The sequence below is a fragment of the Mobula hypostoma genome, chromosome 25 (genome assembly GCF_963921235.1).
Source record: "Mobula hypostoma chromosome 25, sMobHyp1.1, whole genome shotgun sequence".
Lineage (NCBI taxonomy): Eukaryota > Metazoa > Chordata > Chondrichthyes > Myliobatiformes > Myliobatidae > Mobula > Mobula hypostoma.
This window is the reverse complement of record NC_086121.1, coordinates 20,170,756-20,190,188: the sequence shown is the minus strand read 5'-3', so window position 1 is coordinate 20,190,188 and position 19,433 is coordinate 20,170,756. Positions and strand designations below refer to the sequence as shown.

At 44.2% G+C, this 19,433-nt stretch overlaps 1 protein-coding gene across 2 annotated transcripts in view; it reads right to left on the bottom strand.

Annotated features, from left to right (window-relative positions):
• Nucleotides 1-308: 308 nt before the first annotated feature.
• LOC134337891 (tumor necrosis factor receptor superfamily member 25-like) overlaps nucleotides 309-19,433 on the bottom strand; it is a 41,624-nt gene continuing 22,499 nt past the window's right edge. For both annotated transcript variants that reach the window (XM_063033230.1, XM_063033229.1), the window contains 6 exons: nucleotides 17,481-17,562; nucleotides 16,646-16,710; nucleotides 15,716-15,838; nucleotides 9,500-9,570; nucleotides 8,721-8,847; nucleotides 309-5,587 (listed from right to left, as the gene is read on the bottom strand). In XM_063033230.1, coding sequence (XP_062889300.1) covers nucleotides 5,316-5,587; nucleotides 8,721-8,847; nucleotides 9,500-9,570; nucleotides 15,716-15,838; nucleotides 16,646-16,710; nucleotides 17,481-17,562 — 740 coding nt within the window. In that variant the 3' untranslated portion in view covers nucleotides 309-5,315. The remainder of the gene's footprint in view (nucleotides 5,588-8,720; nucleotides 8,848-9,499; nucleotides 9,571-15,715; nucleotides 15,839-16,645; nucleotides 16,711-17,480; nucleotides 17,563-19,433) is intronic.

Genomic DNA, 19,433 nt, shown 5'->3' with positions numbered 1-19,433 from the left:
ATCTGCCGTTGGGGAAGGGCATGACCATATTTAATTCTGCCTCAGTGCTTCCACGGTACCCCTCCCTCCCACAAATTGTTCTGGCTCTGACTCTGATTAGACAGGGGAGGGGGAGGGATTGAGATATCCCTGTGTGATTTCAGGAAGATGTTGCTGAAGTCTGGTAGAGAAGGATGGAGGGGAGTTACCCGGACAACAGGCACGGTTGCGGTTTTGATGAGTGCTGTTTTAGTGCTGGAGCAGGGTCAGAAACCGGTGGCTGAATCCCACGTTTCAGGAGTTATTGGATGAGTGCACAGACCATAACCGTCAAAGCTGCAGAACCAATGACTTCTCTACCTTGGAATTACCACAGGCTAGATTGTGAATCAATAGCACTTGTTCTTTGAACACCACGAGATCCAATTTAATTTTTACCTAGGGTAGTTCACACAGAAGATCACGCTTGGGTAATTCATTACCAGATGTGGAATTGTTCTGAGTGCTTCGTGTGCTCTTCGCATGAATGCACTTGCCATTTTCCGTGAAATGTTTTAGATTATGAGAACACTCAGTCCTCATTTATTTTCATTTAGAAATGCATGCATGTATTAAGAAATGATACAATGTTCCTCCAGAGTGATATCACAGAAAAACAGGACAAACCAAAGGCTAACACTGACAGAACCACATTAATTATAACATATAGTTACAGCAGTGCAAAGCAATACCGTAATTTGATGAAGAGCAGACCATGGGCACGGTTAAAAAAAAAAGTCTCAAAGTCCCGATCAGCTCCCGAGTCCCTAATAGCAGGCGGCAAAGGGAGAAACTCCCTGCTATAAACCTCCAGGCACCGACAACTGTCGATACATTGGAAGCACCTGACCACAGCCGACACTGAGTCCATCCGTCTGAAAACTTCGAGCCTCCAACCAGCCCCTCCGATACAGCCTCCCAAGTGCCATCCTCTGCCGAGCGCCTTCGACCTAGCCCCGGCCGCCAAAACAAGCAAAGTTGAGGATTCGGAGCCTTCTCCGGAGATTCCGGACTATACAGTAGCAGCGGCAGCGAAGCGGGCATTTCAGAAGTTTCTCCAGATGCTCCTCTGTACTCTCATGTCTGTCTCCATCAAATCAGAATTGTGCATGGTACCCTACTTGACAGATTACAGATATTCACCGGAGTGGCCGTCCGCACTGCGGCGTGTCGCCATCTCCTCCTCCCCAAATGTTCTCACTCCAAGTGGATAATGGCGAGGATGATGGGGTGGTAATTTGGATTAGTAAGTATGCAAATGATACTAAGCTAGGTGGCGTTGTGGATAATGAAGTAGGTTTTCAAAGCTTGCAGAAAGATTTAGGCCAGTTAGAAGAGTGGGCTGAAAGATGGCAGATGGAGTTTAATGCTGAAAAATGTGAAGTGCTACATTTTGGTAGGACTAATCAAAATAGGACATACATGGTAAATGGTAGGGCATGGAAGAATGCTGTAGAACAGAGGGATCTAGGAATAATGGTGCATAGTTCCCTGAAGGTGGAATCTCATGTGGATAGGGTGGTGAAGAAAGCTTTTAGTATGCTGGCCTTTATTAATCAGACCATTGAGTATAGGAGTTGGAATGTAATGTTGAAACTGTATAAGGCATTGGTAAGGCCAAATTTGGAGTATTGTGTACAGTTCTGGTCACTGAATTATAGGAAAGATGTCAATAAAATTCAGAGAGTACAGAGGAGATTTACAAAATATTGCCTGGGTTTCATCTCCTAAGTTACAGAGAAAGGTTGAACAAGTTGGGTCTTTATTCTTTGGAGCGTAGAAGGTTGAGGGGGGACTTGATAGAGGTGTTTAAAATTATGAGGGGGATAGATAGAGTTGACGTGGATAGGCTTTTTCCATTGAGAATGGGGGAGATTCAAACAAGAGGACATGAGTTGAGAGTTAAAGGGCAAAAGTTTAGGGGTAACATGAGGGGGAACTTCTTTACTCAGAGAGTGGTAGCTGTGTGGAACGAGCTTCCAGCAGAAGTGGTTGAGGCAGGTTTGATGTTGTTGTTTAAAGTTAAAGTGGATAGACATATGGACAGGAAAGGAATGGAGGGTTATGGGCTGAGTGCAGGTCGGTGGGACTAGGTGAGAGTAAGAGTTCGGCACCGACTGGAAGGGCCGAGATGGCCTGTTTCTGTGCTGTAATTGTTATATGGTTATAAAAATCCACATAATCTAGATTATGGAACAGTCTCAGGAGAACTAGTAACACACTGAGCTTGTTTTTTTTTTGTTATTTAATAGCACTCCCTGCTGCCAGTGGGAGATCTGACTGCAGGCTGCTGAAAAATGAAAAGCCCACATAGCACATTGAGGTTAGCAGGAAGATGCCTTTTATCACCCAGCATTTGGCTTTCAAAATACTGATTCAGTGGCTGGTTCTGAGGTGACAGGTCGGTGCTGGATCCCAGGAGGGGGAATTTGGTAGAATGCCTACAAGATGAATTTTTTAAGAGCAGCTTGTGATTGAGCCCACTAGGGGGAAAGGAGATTCTGGATTGGGTGATGTGTAATGAATTAGATCAGGTTAGGGAGCTTAAGGTAATGGAGTAGTGATAATAATATGATAGAATACACTCTGCAGTTTGAAAGGGAGAAGCTAAAGTCAGACGTATCAGTATTATAGTGGAGTAAAGGTAATTACAGATGCAAGAGAGAGGAGCTGGCCAAAGTTGATTGGCACAAGATATTAGCAGGGACGATGCCGGAACAGCAATGGCTGGAGATTCTGGGAGCATTTCGGAAAGCACAGTATAGATGCATCCCAAAGATGAAGTAGTATTCTAAAGGCAGGATGATGCAAACGTGGCTGGCAAGGGAAGTCAAAGACAGCATAAAAACAAAATGGGGGCATATAATATAGCAAAATTAGTGGGAAGTTGGAGGATTGGGAAGCTTTGAAAAACAAACAGAAGGCAACTAAAAAGCCATAATGAGGAAAAAAATTAAATATAAATGTTATCTAGCCAATACTATAAAAGAGGGTAACAGAAGTTTTTTTTCCAGATATATAAAGAGTAAAAGAGAGGCAGGAGTAGATATTGGACCACTGGAAAATTATGTCAGAGAGATAGTATTGGGGGATAACAAAAATAGCTGATAAATGAAATAAGTAGTTTGCATCACTTTGGAAGAAACTAGTAGTATGCTGAATTTTAAGTGTGCTGGGGGTGGGGGAGCAGAAGTCAGTGCATTTGCTATTACTACAGAGAGGATGTTTGGGAGGCCAAAAAGTCTGAAGGTATAATCAACAAGTCACAAGAGGACTACACCTCAGGGATCTGAAAGAGGTAGCTGAAGAAATTGAGGTGGAATTAGTAATGATCTTTCAAGAATCACTAGATTCTGGCATGGTTCTGTAGGACTGGAAAATTGCAGATGTCACTCCACACTTCAAGATGAGAAGGAAGCAGAAAAAAGGATGTTATAAGCCAGTTAGCCTGACTTCAGCGGTTGGGAAGATGTTGGAGTCCATTATTAAGAACGAGTTTTCTGGGTACTAAAATAGGCCAAAGTCAACATGGTTTCCTTAAGGGAAAATCTTGCCTGACAAATCTGTTGAAATTCTCCAAGGAAATAACAAGCAGGATAGAAAAAAGCTAATCGGTGGATGTTGTGTACTTGGGTTTTCAGAAGGCCATTGACAAGGTGCTGCACCTGAGGCTGCTTAACAAGATCATGGTATTACAGAGGAAAAAAAATATTAGCCTGGGTAGAGAATTGGCTGACTAGCAGGAGGCAAAGAGTGAGAATAAAGGGAGCCTTTTCTGATTGGCTGGCAGTGACCAGTGGTGTTCCAAAAGGGTTGGGGTTGGGACCATTTTTTTACATTATATGTCAATGATTTGGATGATGGAACTATTGGCTTTGTGGCCAAGTTTTCAGATGATACAAAGATAGATGGAGGAGCTAGTAGTGATGAGGAAGCTGGGAGGCTGCAAAAGGACTTGGATTAAGAAAATGGGCAACGAAATGGCAGATGGAATACAATGTCAGGAAGTGTGTGTGTGTGTTTTTGTGTGTGCATGCGTGTATTTTTGTGTGTGTGTTTGTGTAAAATTAGTGTGTTGTTCACCAAAAGACCAGAAGAGGGTAGCAGATACCAGGAGCGTTCTAACCTAGGATTATACCACCGCTACTTCCAAATATAACAGGACATAAGAAAATGAAGGGATACCCTGCTGCCTATTAGTAACAAGCCTTCCCTCTCGGTATTATGCAGAAAGAGAGAACACTGTGTGCCTTAAATTGTAATATAGTCCGGCTGATCCCAAAGGTGGAGTATCTGCTTGTTATTCTATTGATGTGAGCAAAGGGGCTGCCCTATTGGAACGCCGAAATGAATGCCTGCACTTCAGACGGATTACTTAATAGGCTGTCAGCGTTTGTGAATGAATCTACTGAAAAACCCTTCTGTATCAGAACGGCTGTAATGCAGTGTTGATTAAGAACAGAATTTGCTTCCATATTTTTAAAAGTCATATTTATCACCACAGAAACTTATATACAGATTAATCCAAAGACATGGAACACTTGGGACGTTTCCCTGCGAGCTGAGCCTCAAGTCCTCCAGGCCCCACCTCTGCACAACCTCAAAACGGAGCCCAGGCCCCATTCGGAGTTTGCCTTCTGTGGCTTGAGTCTGAATGACTAACTGCAGGCAGCTTTTGGAGGCTGGGGGGTGGGTGAGACTTCCAATCCATGGATAAATCAGTTCTTGATAAATTACCAGAGACTTTGGGCCAGAGCGAGGCAGCTCCCAGGTATGACAGGACTCAAGTACATAGAGCCAGGTAGAAAGACAGTAAGTCACTTACCACCTTGCTAAGCTTCTAACTTCCAGAGTCACATGGCCTTACTGTATTGCTGCATCTCCTCTTTACGCCACCTTTTCTTGTGAAGATCTAGACTGCAAAGTGGAACTAATTTTGATCAAACCAGGTCCGAGCCCTGGAACTGACTGTGTCTCTGGCATTGACAACCCTCGGCTCAGGTGGGGAGCTGCCACTTTGCTCTTGCCCCCTGCGAGTGCAGGGCACTGAGTGCTCAGCTCAGGTGACTGCCCTCAAGGTCTGCTCCTTTGGAGCAACTTGCGCATCTTGTCCAGAAATGGGAACCCCAGATCCCTGAAGCATCGGTTAAGTCGATTACTAAATTGCACACTCTAAAATCCAGGCTTCACCAGCGGCTGTGGGCCGCAGGACTAACTAGGCTTTAGATTGAGGACACATGGAGTTGTCTTTCCTGAACATTAAACTTGATGTCATAGTGGTGTCAGGGAGAGTTGAACTAGTTGAGAAGTTTGGCTTTAAGTTCCTCTGCTAGACCTGTCAAGTTCATGATTTCCAAGGCCTGGTACAAGGACTCCACGGAGGCTGTTTGTTGCTGGCTCCACTGACGAAGCATCTCATACTGCTGGTCTCGGGAATGGGTCACGTCCATCTCAATCCGCTCTATATCGCACTCCTTCAGCCTCAGCAAACGCATCAGCTCCTTCCATCTCCGCACGGGGACCAAGTTGATGATTTCATACAAGGCTCTTCCAGCTAGGGGCATTGACACTGGAAGAAGAAAACTCCTGTCAACTCCTGGCTCACACTGCCCGCCACTTAATGCAATATATATATTGTTGTATATTTATTTTGCATTTCTTATTTTCTTACAACGTAGGAGGTTTTTGTCCCATTGAATCTATATTGGCTCCTAGAACAACCCATCAATCTATTCCCCCAAATTCCTTTCATCCAAATCTCTCACACATACCCCTACTGACTTTCCCACCCACTAGGATCAAAAAGTAATCCAGGAAATTATAGGCCGGTAAGTTTGACGTCGGTAGTGGGTAAGTTATTGGAGGGAGTACTAAGAGATAGAATCTACAAGCATTTGGATAGACAGGGGCTTATTAGGGAAAGTCAACATGGCTTTGTGCGTGGTAGGTCATGTTTGACCAATCTTTTGGATTTTTTCGAGGAGGTTACTAGGAAAGTGGATGAAGGGAAGGCAGTGGATGTTGTCTATATGGACTTCAGTAAGGCCTTTGACAAGGTCCCACATGGGAGGTTAGTTAGGAAAATTCAGTCGCTAGGTATACATGGAGAGGTGGTAAATTGGATTAGACATTGGCTCAAACAGTGGTAGTAGAGGATTGCTTCTCAGGGTGGAGGCCTGTGACTAGTGGTGTGCCACAGGGATCAGTACTGGGTCTATTGTTATTTGTCATCTATATCAATGATCTGGATGATAATGTGGCAAATTGGATCAACAAATTTGCTGATGATACAAAGATTGGAGGTGTAGTGGACAGTGAGGAAGGTTTTCAAAGCTTGCAGAGGAATTTGGACCAGTTGGAAAAATGGGCTGAAAAAGTGGCAGATGGAGTTTAATACAGACAAGTGTGAAGTATTGCACTTCGGAAGGACAAACCAAGGTAGAACATACAGGGTTAATGGTAAGGCACTGAGGAGTGCAGTAGAACGGAGGGATCTGGGAATACAGATACAAGATTCCTTAAAAGTGGCGACACAGGTAGATAAGGTCATAAAGAGAGCTTTTGGTACATTGGCCTTTATTAATCAAAGTATTGAGTATAAGAGCTGGAATGTTATGATGAGGTTGTATAAGGCATTGGTGAGGCCGAATCTGGAGTATTGTGTTCAGTTTCGGTCACCAAATTACAGGAAGGATATTAATGAGGTTGAAAGAGTGCAGAGAAGGTTTACAAGGATGTTGCCGGTGTGACGAGAATACACATAAAATTAAGATGTTTGCTGGCCTAGGTTAGCATCAGTGACATCAGCAAGTGGTCTGCCACCTGCCCTCAGGGGAAGGAGAGATAAGGAACAATGGAGCAGCGTCTGGAGATGTGTAATGAAGGGACGGGGGAGAGAGAGCTGTCTGGAGCGGCTCCCCCCTTTGAACCTTGAACTGTTTGAAGTGGTGGACAGGCGATGCCCCAGCAGGGGGATAAAAAGGGACAGGTTCGCTAAGGCAGGACACACACGACACCCGAGGTAACGAGACCCTGGAAGCGGTATGCCTCTCACGAGTCGGTGAGAAGTATCAGACAACGCCCGGGGTGGAAAGGTACGATCAGCGGGAACCCGGTGTGTGTCCGCCCTTGCCTGGGTGCCGGGTTCACTGCAGAGGATCGACCGCATCTGGAGGAGGGGTCACAGTCGGTGACCTCAGGTGACATCACCAAGGACCCACCCAAAAGCTGTTTGTGAGCCATCTCGCCGGTCTGTGAGTGAAGCAGTGTCTGAATGATCAGTTGTTCCTGTTCTATCTCTCTCTTCCCCCACGTCCATCGCCATGGCAACGATTACTGCGAACTGAACTACTAAACTGGACTGAACTTTGAGTCACTTTGAAATTTGGTCATTTACCCCTAGACAACGATAGAGCTTGATTGATGCTGTTATCTTAATTCTGTGCACATGTGTGGTTATCATTGCTGAACTGTTGCATTTATTATCCTTTCGATTACTGTGTTGCTTATTTCTTTAATAAAACTTTCTTAGTTCTAGTACTCCAGACTCCAACTGAGTGATCCATTTCTGCTGGTTTGGCAACCCAGTTACGGGGTACGTAACACTGGGACTTGAGAAACTCAGTTACAGAGAAAGGTTGAATAGGTTAGGACTTTATTCCCTGGAGCGTAGGAGAATGAGGGGAGATTTGATAGAGGTATATAAAATTATGATGGGTATAGATAGAGTGAATGCAAGCAGGCTTTTTCCACTGAGGCAAGGGGAGAAAAAAACCAGAGGACATGGGTTAAGGGTGAAGGGGGAAAAGTTTAAAGGGAACATTAGGGGGGGCTTCTTCACACAGAGAGTGGTGGGAGTGTGGAATGAGCTGCCAGACGAGGTGGTAAATGCGGGTTCTTTTTTAACATTTAAGAATAAATTGGACAGATACATGGATGGGAGGTGTATGGAGGGATATGGTCCGTGTGCAGGTCAGCGGGACTAGACAGAAAATGGTTTGGCACAGCCAAGAAGGGCCAAAAGGCCTGTTTCTGTGCTGTAGTTTTTCTATGGTTTCTAGGGATAATTTACAGTAACCACAACCCGTCAACCAGCATACCTTTGGGATGCGAGAGGAAGCCTGGAGGAAAACTCTCCTCTCCTATCAGATCCCTTCTTCACCAGCTCTTAACCTTTCCCACCCATCTGGCTTCACCTATCGCCTTCCAGCTAGCCTCCTTCTCCTCCTCCACCACCCCCCCACCTCTGGCATCTTCCCCCTTCCTTCTCAGTCCTGAAGAAGGGTCTCAGCTCGAAACACCTACCATCTATTCGTTTCCAATGATGCTACTCGCCTTGCTGGGTTCCTTCAGCATTTTGTGTGTGTGTGGCATTGGATTTCCAGCAGGAAAACTACATGGCTCCAGGACGAATGTGCGAACAAGGACAGTGTACTGGTCAGAATTGAGCTTGCAAGCCATGAAACAGCTGCACTACCTGCAGTCCTGTCCTGTTCCCCATATGTCTTGTCTGCTTCTTGGCACACTCCACCTGCATCTAGACACTGGCTGCCCACTTCTTAATATATCCTGCCCCCATTCTGTCTGCACATCCTGATAGCTTGTCCACTTCCCGAAATAATGGATCCGATCCAGAGTATATCTTTTTTCTAAGTTGTCCAATTAAAGAATCCCATTAGAGCAACACAGATAAAGTCCCTTACCTTGTGTTTCAGGTTGGAGCCGTGATGCCTGTAGACTGGTCCCATAAATGTTGTTGTTTGCCAGTGGATGAGTTGGGAAATCAATGGGAGGACTGGATTTCCTTTCTGGAGCTGGGATCTCAAATGGCTGCCAGGAACAAAAAAAAGTTAAAACACATATTAAGTTCAAGCTGCAACCAGATTGAGAATCAATGGGCAGTGGCAGCAACCGGCAAAGGTTTCTGCGTGTGTGACGGATGCAGAGAGCACAGAGTGGCTGGGTTAGGTGTTATATGGCTGTTGCACAGGATGCGAGAGTCATGGTGAGGCTGTGAATCTTATCCATTTCAAAGTGGCCTGAAGAAGGTGACAGTGAGCTTCTGTCTGGGATCCCTGCTGTCTGTCCCACACCACAGCTCCAGAACAAATTCCAGGATTGAGACACTGAACAGTGCAATATTTGCAAGTCCTTGTGAGATCTGGAGGGGACCCCGCCACGGCGTCTCCAGTTTCCAGCTGAGCCCGTCTCCGTGGTAGTTGTGGATTTGGAAGGTGTCACTGAAGAAGTCTGCTGCACATGATGGAGGTGGTGCCACATTGCATCAGCGATGGAAAGGATCGCTGTTTAGGGCAGTGGATGAGATATCATTCAATTCAACTGTCAGCTTTGAACGGGAACAAAGAGCTGCCAACTGCGATGTGTCTTGTGACAGAGGCAGGAAGGTAAAGGACCAGGCAGAGCACTCTCCAACTTGACTGCTGCTGGAAACGTGACCAAACAAACTGTCCTCAGCACTCACCAACTCTTTCACTTCACTCTTTGTCTTTTCACCCTCAGGAGCTGAAACACAGACATCAGGACTTTGAACCCCTAGGAAAAATACACACAAATTATTGAGTGCATTGTTTATTGAGTCTGGAGGGAGGAGCTGTAAGCATAGTTTCCCCCTACCCCAACCACCCTCATCATCATGGCTCACCACTCCCAGACTTAACAACATCCCTCATTTCTCCTCCCCTTCACTCTGGTCCAAAAACGCTCATTAATTGGAACTCTTTCAATGAAAACCCCAGGCATTCCACATGAACATGAAGACCAGGAGGATGACTTGACCAATCTGAAGTCATGGAAGGTAGGGTATGCTTCAGTATTCCCCTGTAAGAGGACCTTGACAATGTGTGGACAGCGTAGAACAGGCTAATCTGCTGGAAATATCGCCATTAAGAAAAAGCACATGCTAGAACCTTTGAAAACCATTGGGATAGGTAAGTCCCCGAGGCCAGATGGAATATTACTCAGGTTATTACAGGAAGTGAGGGAGAGATTTCTGTGCCATTGGCAATGATTTTATTTCCTTGCCACAGGAGTAGTACTAGAAGACTGGAGGGTGGCAATCCTGGGGATTATAGGCCATTGAGCCTTGCGTCAGAGCTGTACTATTGCACTTTATATTCCTTGTTCTGTGTACTCTGTTTCTACGCTCAGCCAACTCTGCTTCTGTGCTGCTTTGGCCTCTTGCCTTAGGTTTGCCAATGTCTACCATATGATATTTCATCAAGTACCTTTTGAAAATCTAGCGAATCATATCTCACCCCCTCCCCTGTGTTACCTCATCAAAACACATCGCGAACCTTAGCTGAACAAATTTAACAGATCTATCTGCCTCTCATTTGCAAGTTGATGCTCATCCAAGCAGACGATCACTTCCACCCCGGCACTGAACTGATTGGCCTGTGAGATTCTCCCCTTTATTATTAGAATGCGTAATATTTTCAGTCTCCAGTCCTCTGCCTCCTCCCCAAAGGAGGACCATGGTCCACACCTTATACCATTTTTATTCCTCACCATCCAAGGATGCATCCCGTCAACTGATGAGCTATCTGTAGTGTCTTTAATAGTGTAAATATATTGTTTGATTAAGCATTCTTTGTTTATATAGTTAATTATGAGTTGTATGTAAGAAGTACAGAAATGGCATGCGTCACTCTGCCACCACATCATATGCGAGAGCATTACTAACAGAAGGGAAAGAAAACTACCTAGACAAGTATCCTGGCTCCTCTGTTTTACTTTCAATTAGTTTCTGGAGTTACAAAACAGAACAGTGGTGATGAGGAAGTTTTAAAATAAACCCGAGATGACTACTTGTTGAAGTGCAGCATGTTTTTCTTCAGAGTGGGAGAGAGATGTTTGAGTTTAAAAAAAGAATGAGCGTGGCCATGGGTTTATAAACAGTGAATAATGGGTGACAATAATAATAAACTTTTAAAAAAGCAGAAATGGCGGGCTACTTTAGGAAGATAGATGTGTTTGATTGCACAACAGATAACTGGATGATGTATGCTGAACTAATTGTGCAGTATTTTGAAGCAAATGAAATTGCCGATGAAAAATGAGTGCTAGTGTGGCAGAGTGCAATGGGTGGAAAAGTATACAGTTTGCTTAGAAGTTAAACTTCTCCAACCAAACCTGCCAAGAATAGCTTTGCTGATATTGTGAACATCATGCAAGAATATTTGGAACCAAAACCATTCTTGATTGCAGAACACTTTAGATTTCATAAGTGGAATCAAAAGAAAGGGGAGTCCATTTGAGCTTATTGTCAGTTCAATGATGGGCTTAATGATGCACTGAAATATTGTGCAGTTTGTGGAATCTTACAAGAAAGCTTTCAAAATGGCTCCTAAGTAAGTACAAATCACATTTAAAAGACCATAAGACAAAGGAGCAGAAGTCGGCCATTTGGCCCTTCAAGTCTGCTCCGCCATTTCATCATGAGCTGATCCATTCTCCCATTTAGTCCCACTCCCCCGCCTTCTCACCATAACCTTTGATGCCCTGGCTACTCAGTTACCTATCAATCTCTGCCTTAAATACACCCAATGACTTGGCCTCCACTGCTGCCCGTGGCAACAAATTCCATAGATTCACCACCCTCTGACTAAAAAAATTTCTTTGCATTTCTATTCTGAATGGGCGCCCTTCAATCCTTAAGTCATGCCCTCTCGTACTAGACTCCCCCATCATGGGAAACAACTTTGCCATATCCACTCTGTCCATGCCTTTCAACATTCGAAACGTTTCCATGAGGTCTCCCCTCATTCTTCTGAACTCCAAGAACCAAAGAAGACCAAGTATAAATGGACTTCATAGGGAAGAGAAAAAGAAAAAAGTCAAGTTGCAGTTTCAAAAAGAGGACTAATCTGCATGTTGTTGATGAAAAATCGGATAATGATGAGGCTCTTGAATCAAGAGGGATAACTTCATTTGCCTCATCATTGAGATGATCACACAACCTATGGACTTACTTTTAAGGACTCTTCATCTCATGTTCTCAATATTGTTTATTTATTTATATATTATCATTTCTTTCTTTTTGTACTGGCACAGTCTGTTGTCTTTTGCTCACTGATTAAATGTCCAAGTTGGTATGGTCTTTCATTGTTTCTATTATGGTTATTACTGCGTATTGAAATATTGAGCACGCCTACAAGAAAATGAATCTTAGGTTTGTATATGGTGACGTATACAACCATGATAATAAATTTACTTTGAACATTGAACTTTGAGTGACACAGGACTGAGTAGCCTTGACATTTACAATGTGAAAACTTATGAGACACAAGCAATATGACTTACACCAGAAGTGAATGGCAAATTAATTAAAATGGAATTGGACACTAGCTCGGCTGTTTCAGTCAATCCATAAAATGAGTTTGAATGGCATTTCAAAGATATTAAATTAAAGCCTGCAGCTATCCAACTAAGAACTTAAACTGGAGAAAAGAAAACTCCTGTGGGAATGACATTTGTAATGGTGAAATGCAACAACCAACAAGTCATGTTGGGCTTGTATGTGGGGAAAAAACAGGAGGGCCATCATTGTGGGCTGTGATTGGCTGAGACAACTACAATTTGATTGGAGATCCATCCACCATTAGAATGCCACATCCCTTGCAATAGAGTCAACAGAAAGTGAATTAAGAAAGATAATAGATGATGCCACAGCAGTGTTCAAGGATGGCATTGGTAAATTCGTACCAATAGTAAAATAGTGTTTAATGAAATACCACATCCACGTTTTACAAAGCCTGGCCAGTTCCTTATACAATCAGTGATAAAGTAGCCAGTGAGCTAAATTGCATAGAGGCTGAAGGAATTCTTTCCAAAATTGAGTGGAGCCCATGGGCAGTGCCAGTGGTACCAATAACCAAGAAGAATGAGCTTGTCAGGATCTGTGGTGATTTTAAGGTCCCCATGAACCCAGTACTGAATGTAGATCAATACCCTCTGCCCAGGATGGAGGATATCATTGCAAACCTTTCTGAAGGGAAACACATCAGCGAAGTGGACTTAGCTGAGGCCCACCTACAGATGAAGATGGAAGAAGAGCCCAAAGTGTTTCTCACCATAAACACTCACATGGGCACTCTGGCAAAAAAAAAACCATGGACCAGGTGCTGCAAGGCTGCCCAGACACTCAGTGTTACCTGGATGACACCATTGTAACCGGTAAGGATGACATGGAACATATCCAAAAATCTCAAGATTAGTGTTAAAAAATTAGAAGATTATGGGCTCAGACAAAATGTGAATTCTTTAAATCAAGCATCACTTACTGTGGTCACACCATGAATGCACAAGGATTACAAACATGTGCTGAGAAAATTCAAGCACTGGTGGATGCCCCAAAGGACATGTTACAGCAGTGGTCCTTTTTAGGGTTTGTCAATTACCATAACAGGTTCCATAAGATGTCTCACCTTATGGTATATTGCAGCTGTAATTATGTCATATGTTATGAGTGATGGAGGTGAATGCCCTATACCCTCTGCATCATGTTCTTTTACTTCTGCAGAGAAAAAATATGCACAGATTGACAGAGAGGCCTTGAGTCTCGTTTGGGGTGTAAAACATTTCAACCAGTACTTGTATGGGAGAGAGTTTATCCTCATTAACGATCATTAGCTAGTAGTGTCTCATTTTCAATCGACAGAAGGGTGTTCCACTAACAACAAACAACACAAATGCAGAGATGGGCTCTGTTTCTTGGAAGACACAATTACAAGACTGAATTCAAGAGGACAACTAATATTGGAAATGATGATGGATTGTCCTTTTTACTCCTGGGAAAGGAAATACCTGAAAAATTTACAAAAGAGGACACTCCTCTTGAAGTACTCTCCCCAATGCAAATTGAAAGTCTCCCGATTATGGCAGAGATGGACCAAAGAGAAACACACTGTTTCAGCTCGACATGGCCATCCAAAGTGGCTGGAATGTGTGGCAGAAATTCCAGTTTCCCCATTTTTATCAGCACTAGGATGAACTTGCATTTGGTGGGGGGGGGGTTCCTTACGTGGTGATCGAGAGTTGTTGTACCATCCAAGCTGAGGACTAACATGTTGGAAGAGCTTCATCTCAGTCATCTAGGCATGGTCAGGATGAAAACATTGGCTCAAAATTTTGTCTGGTGGCCTGGGATAAACCAGCAGACCAGGCAGCTTGCTGTCTATTGGGATGCCAACACATCCAGAAGATGTCAAAAGCAGTGCCTCTCCATCCCTAGAAATGGCCTGCATTGCCTTGGCAGAGGATTCATGTGGATTTTGCTGGATGATTCACGGGCATAAATTTCTAGGTGGTAATGGATGCAGCTACAAAGTGGCTGGAAGTATTTCCAGTTGCCTCCACTACAGCCTCGCATACCATTGATGTGTTGAGAAGCCGCTTCTCAGGGACTGCTGTTCCATAGCACTTTAAGTGACAATGGACCACAGTTTGTTGCAGAAGAGTCCCAGTCATTCCAGAAAGTGAATGGAATAAGACATATTACATCTGCACTGTGCCACTCAGTTACAAATGGCTTGGTGGAAAGGCTTGTTCAGAGTCTAAACAAAACACTGTGAGCAATGTCAGCGGAACACTGGCACTGAATGAGAAGCTTGCCACTTTCCTCTTTGCATTCGGCAGTGCCGCACTCTCCACATTTAACAACCCACCAGCTTTGCTGTTCCTGGGTCGTCCCTTGTGCTCAAGCTCGGATCTCCTCAAACCCAATCTCAGGAGGAGCATGCAGGACCAACAGCTGAGGCTACCTGAGAACTCCCCAAACAAGGAGGCTCACTGTTTCACTCCTGGACAAGCAGCCATGGTGGCGGACCACAGAGGAGATCCGAAGCGGGTACATGAAATGATTAAGAATAGAACTGGACCGCTGCCCTACACAGTGGACATTGCGTCTGATATCATCAGGAAATGGCATGTTGATCAGCTGAGGACAGCAGAGTCCATTGTTTGAAAAGAACAGTGTCCAGGGCTGTTACATCCACTTCCTGCGCTCCCAGAGTCAACTCCTACAACCACCATGGAGGAGACACCAGAACATGAGATTGTTTCACAGCCATAAGTCTCACCTGCCAGGTAGAGTGACCCCAGTTATCAGGAAAGACGTTATCCCAGTACAGTAAGAAAGTCTCCACAGTACATGACATATTCGAGTTGAGATGCATTCTATATTGAGTTGGAGTTTATAGCTAGGCAGGGAAAAGTGTTGTGTATTTAATATTTGAGTAATCTTGTAAATATATTGTTCGATTAAGCATTCTGTTTGTTTACATAATTCATTAAGAGTACGTGACATGTACATGAATGGCATACATCACCATGTCATTTGTCAGATCCTCAGCAAAAAAAAGGGAAAGAAAACTAAAAACCGCTGTGGTTTTCCTTCAATTAGTTTCTGGAGTTATAAGACATAACACTATCCAATGTAAGTACTCCCGGACTTCTAGTACCATTTTTTTTTAACTTCACTGAGTATCCCAGCAAATAACTTATTTCTTGTAGTTTTGACAAACTCTTATTTGAGTTCAAGAGCCAATGTGAGCCTCTTTGCCTGAGGCTATGAAATGGGGAGAAGATGAGGGAACTCTGTGCCAGGAATAGTGGTACATATGAAACCTGACTAGCCAGAGAGCCTCCTTGTCTGGGATATGGGTAACATTGGGAATACCTGTGCCTGTCCGGGGCCTCGGCTCCTTCACAACAGATGTACGTTGAAATTTGCAGCGCAGAAGTTGAACCATCACGAACAGAAGGGAAAGTGATCCCAAAACACTTAGAACGGTCTTCAGCACTGGAAACAAGAACATGATGAGTCAGTCACAATCCCCCATTGGAACCCAGTATAAAGATCAGTCACGATCACCTAACCTCTGGTAGGACTGCTCATTAGCCTGGCCAAGGTGGTCATTATCAATTCCAGGGAGCTGAGGGACCTAGCAGGTCACTTGGTGTGTTTTCTTGCTTCACTTCCAAAGCTACACTTGCTGAAAGACCTCCTTGAGGCTCGCGTTCTTGATGTCCAATGTTATGCTTGAGACTACTTGATCTTTGGGCAGCCAATGAACTAAAACTGACACCCATACCAAAATGCAATTTAACTTGTTTTGATTTCCTTAAACTTTTTATATAATTTACAATGTATTGTTTATGCCCCTTTAAAAATACCCCTTGAAACTTGCCTATAGCAATACAAGGTTTCAAGCCAGTCAGTAAGATAGGTTGGACACACGCTTTTCTATCATTGGCCACGCATACACCTTTGGGTTGAATTTCCAGCCTCCATTGCCTTCACCGGAACCCACTGAAACCAATGCTGACGACAGTGGTCTTTGATAAAATCCAGCCCAGCACAGGTCAGTGTGTAGTCAGTGATGGGCTCAAAGCTCACTTTCAATATCCAGATATCTTGCTCCCCTTTTCCTTTCTTACAGTATAACCATACATAACCATATAACAATTACAGCACGGAAACAGGCCATCTCGGCCCTTCTAGTCCGTGCCGAACTCTTACTCTCACCTAGTCCCACCGACCTGCACTCAGCCCATAACCCTCCATTCCAGTAAGAACTGCTATCCTGAAATTGGAGACAAGAGATACCTGTGGGTAAATATGACTCAGAAATCAAGCATCCCAATGCAGCGGGAGAGGCTTCATTCGTAATTCTAAAAAAAACAAAAGACACAGACATCAGCAACATGTGCAGAAAATCATTTCAACCAAACTTCATGGTGGGCAAACAGGGTTGCTGGCATCTCTTCTTTTTGATCCCAGGGTCCAGAACCCAACCAGTCAGCCAGGGAGAAATACAGACTTTTGTTTGAACAGCTTGGATTTCAAAGCTAGGGCTTCATTCTGCTTCCTGCCATACGAAAACTGCCATTGGAAAAGTAACGTGCATATATTCTATACTTATTAAAGGCAAACATTGATTACGTACAGAGTAAAGCTCTCTACACAGGCCCATGAGACGCAAGCAGGGCAGGTTAAACGTTAGTTAGAGATGAGCAAACCTCTCTTTACACTGCCCATCAAACTCTCAGCCAACTAAGATACAGAGAAAAGCTTCCTCCTTGCTGTGCCGTTGAACATTCCCAGGGTAGGTAAAATACCATTCCGACACAGAGTAAGGGTTCAGCTACATTCTCTCATTAACATGCCCAAGTCTCAATCTCTTGAATTGAGATTTTCACTTCAAGGTGTAGATTCAGCAGCAGACCCCAAAATAGACGTCCTAACTCCAACATGGAGTCATTTCTTCAGCTGGGTCCTGAGACATCCAACAACGTTGGCTGCGATAGAAACAGATCCAAAGGTGAAGGAACAGCATCCACCCCATAAAATTGCCCCCACGTGGCAAGGAAATGTCAGGATCCCATTCCTTTAAAACAGAGGCAATAAATCTATATTCTTAGATAACTCCAAGCTGACTCACTCAGTACAGGCTTTGCACTGGTCACCATGTGGGTAAAATCCTGGCAAGCACTCTCCACATTGAGCATCCTCCCGCTGTGAACCTGAAGAGATAGTCAATACATGGAACCAGGAGTCAAAGAGAGTTAGCAGGACCAGGATTTAACTCTGCTAAATCTGTGAAGCCACCAACTGCAGTTGAGCCCTGGGCACTAATGCATTGAGTCTCCATGGCCGGGCAAGAAGAAAGCAAGTCCCGATCACAAAGTCAAAGTCAAAGACTGGTCCTTAATTTCCAGGTATTTTCCAGTAGGCCGACTTCTTTTATTTTAATTAACTCCAATTATTCCCCTTTTTTGCTCTTGGCCACTAACTGCAGCTGGATCTCACCACCCAAAGTTCAAAATAATATTTATTATCAGAGTACATAACATGTCACTGCATTCAACCCTGAGATTTTTTTTTCTGTGGGCCTACTTAACAAATCTATAGAACAGTAACTGTAAACTGTAAACGATTTGCGCAAATGCGGATAATAAATAAATAGCAATAAATAATGAGCATGAAATAACAAGATTAAAGAGTCCTTAAATGAGTGTAGTTATCCCCTTTTGTTCGAGAGCCTGATGGTTGAAGGGTAGTAACTGTTCCTGAACCTGGTGGTGTGAATCCTGAGGCTCCTGTACCTTCTACCTGATGGCAGCAGCAAGAAAAGAGCACGGCCTGGGTGGTGGGGATCTCTGACGATGGATGCTGGTGACATTTCATGTCGGTGTGCTCAATGGTTGGGAGGGCTTTAGCCCGTGATGTACTGGGCTGAATTCACTATTTTTAGTAGGATTTTCCACACAAAGGTGTTGGTGTTCCCATACCAGGCTGTAGTGCAGCCAGTCAGCACACTTTCCACCACACGTCTATAGAAGTTTGCCAAGGTTTCTGATGATGTGCCAAATCTCCATAGATTCCTGAGGATGTAGAGGCACTGTCGTGCTTTCTTTGCAATTATCTTTATATGATGGGTCCAGGACAGGTCCTCTGAGATCATGACACCCAAGAATTTAAAGTTACTGACCCTCTCCACCTCTGATCCTCTGATGATTGATTGACCTCTGGCTTCCCTCTCCTGAAATCTACTATTAGTTCCTTGGTCTTATGATATTGAGTGAGAGGTTGTTGTTATTACACCACTCAGCCAAGTTTTCAATCTCCCTCTTGTATGCTGATTCATCACCCCCTTTGAAACAGCCCACAACGGTGGTATGGTCATCAGCAAACTTATATATGGTGTTGGAGCTGTACTTAGCCCCCTGCTCTACTTGCTTTACACCTATGACTGTGTGGCTAAGTACACAGCCTTGTGGTCCACCTGTGCTGATGGAGATTGTGGAGGAGATGTTCTTGCCAATCTGAACTGACTGGGGTTTACACTGAGGTCTCATGGACTCTGAATATACCGGCTGTGTGGTGAAAATAGTACAACAGCGCCTCTTTCACCTCAGGCAGTTGAAGAAGTTCAGCATGAGTCCCCAAATCCCAAGGACATTCAACAAGGGCACAATTGAGAGAATCCTGGCTGGCTGCATCATGGACTGGTAAGGGAATTGTACTTCCCTCAATTGCAGGGCTCTGCAGAGAGTAGTGTGGACAGCCCAGCGCATCTGCAGATGTGAACTTCCCACTATTCAGAACACTTACAGAGACAGGTGCGTAAAAAGGGCCCGAAGGATCATTGGGGACCCAAGTCACCCCAGCCACAAACTGTTCCAGCTGCTGCCATCTGGGAAACGGTACCGCAGCATAAAGGCCAGGACCAACAGGCTCCGGGACAGCTTCTTCCACCAGGCCATCAGACTGATTAATTCACGCTGATACAATTGTATTTCTATGTTATATTGACTGTCCTGTTGTACATACTATTTATGACAAATGACGATAAATTGCACTTTGCACATTTAGACGGAGACGTAGAGATTTT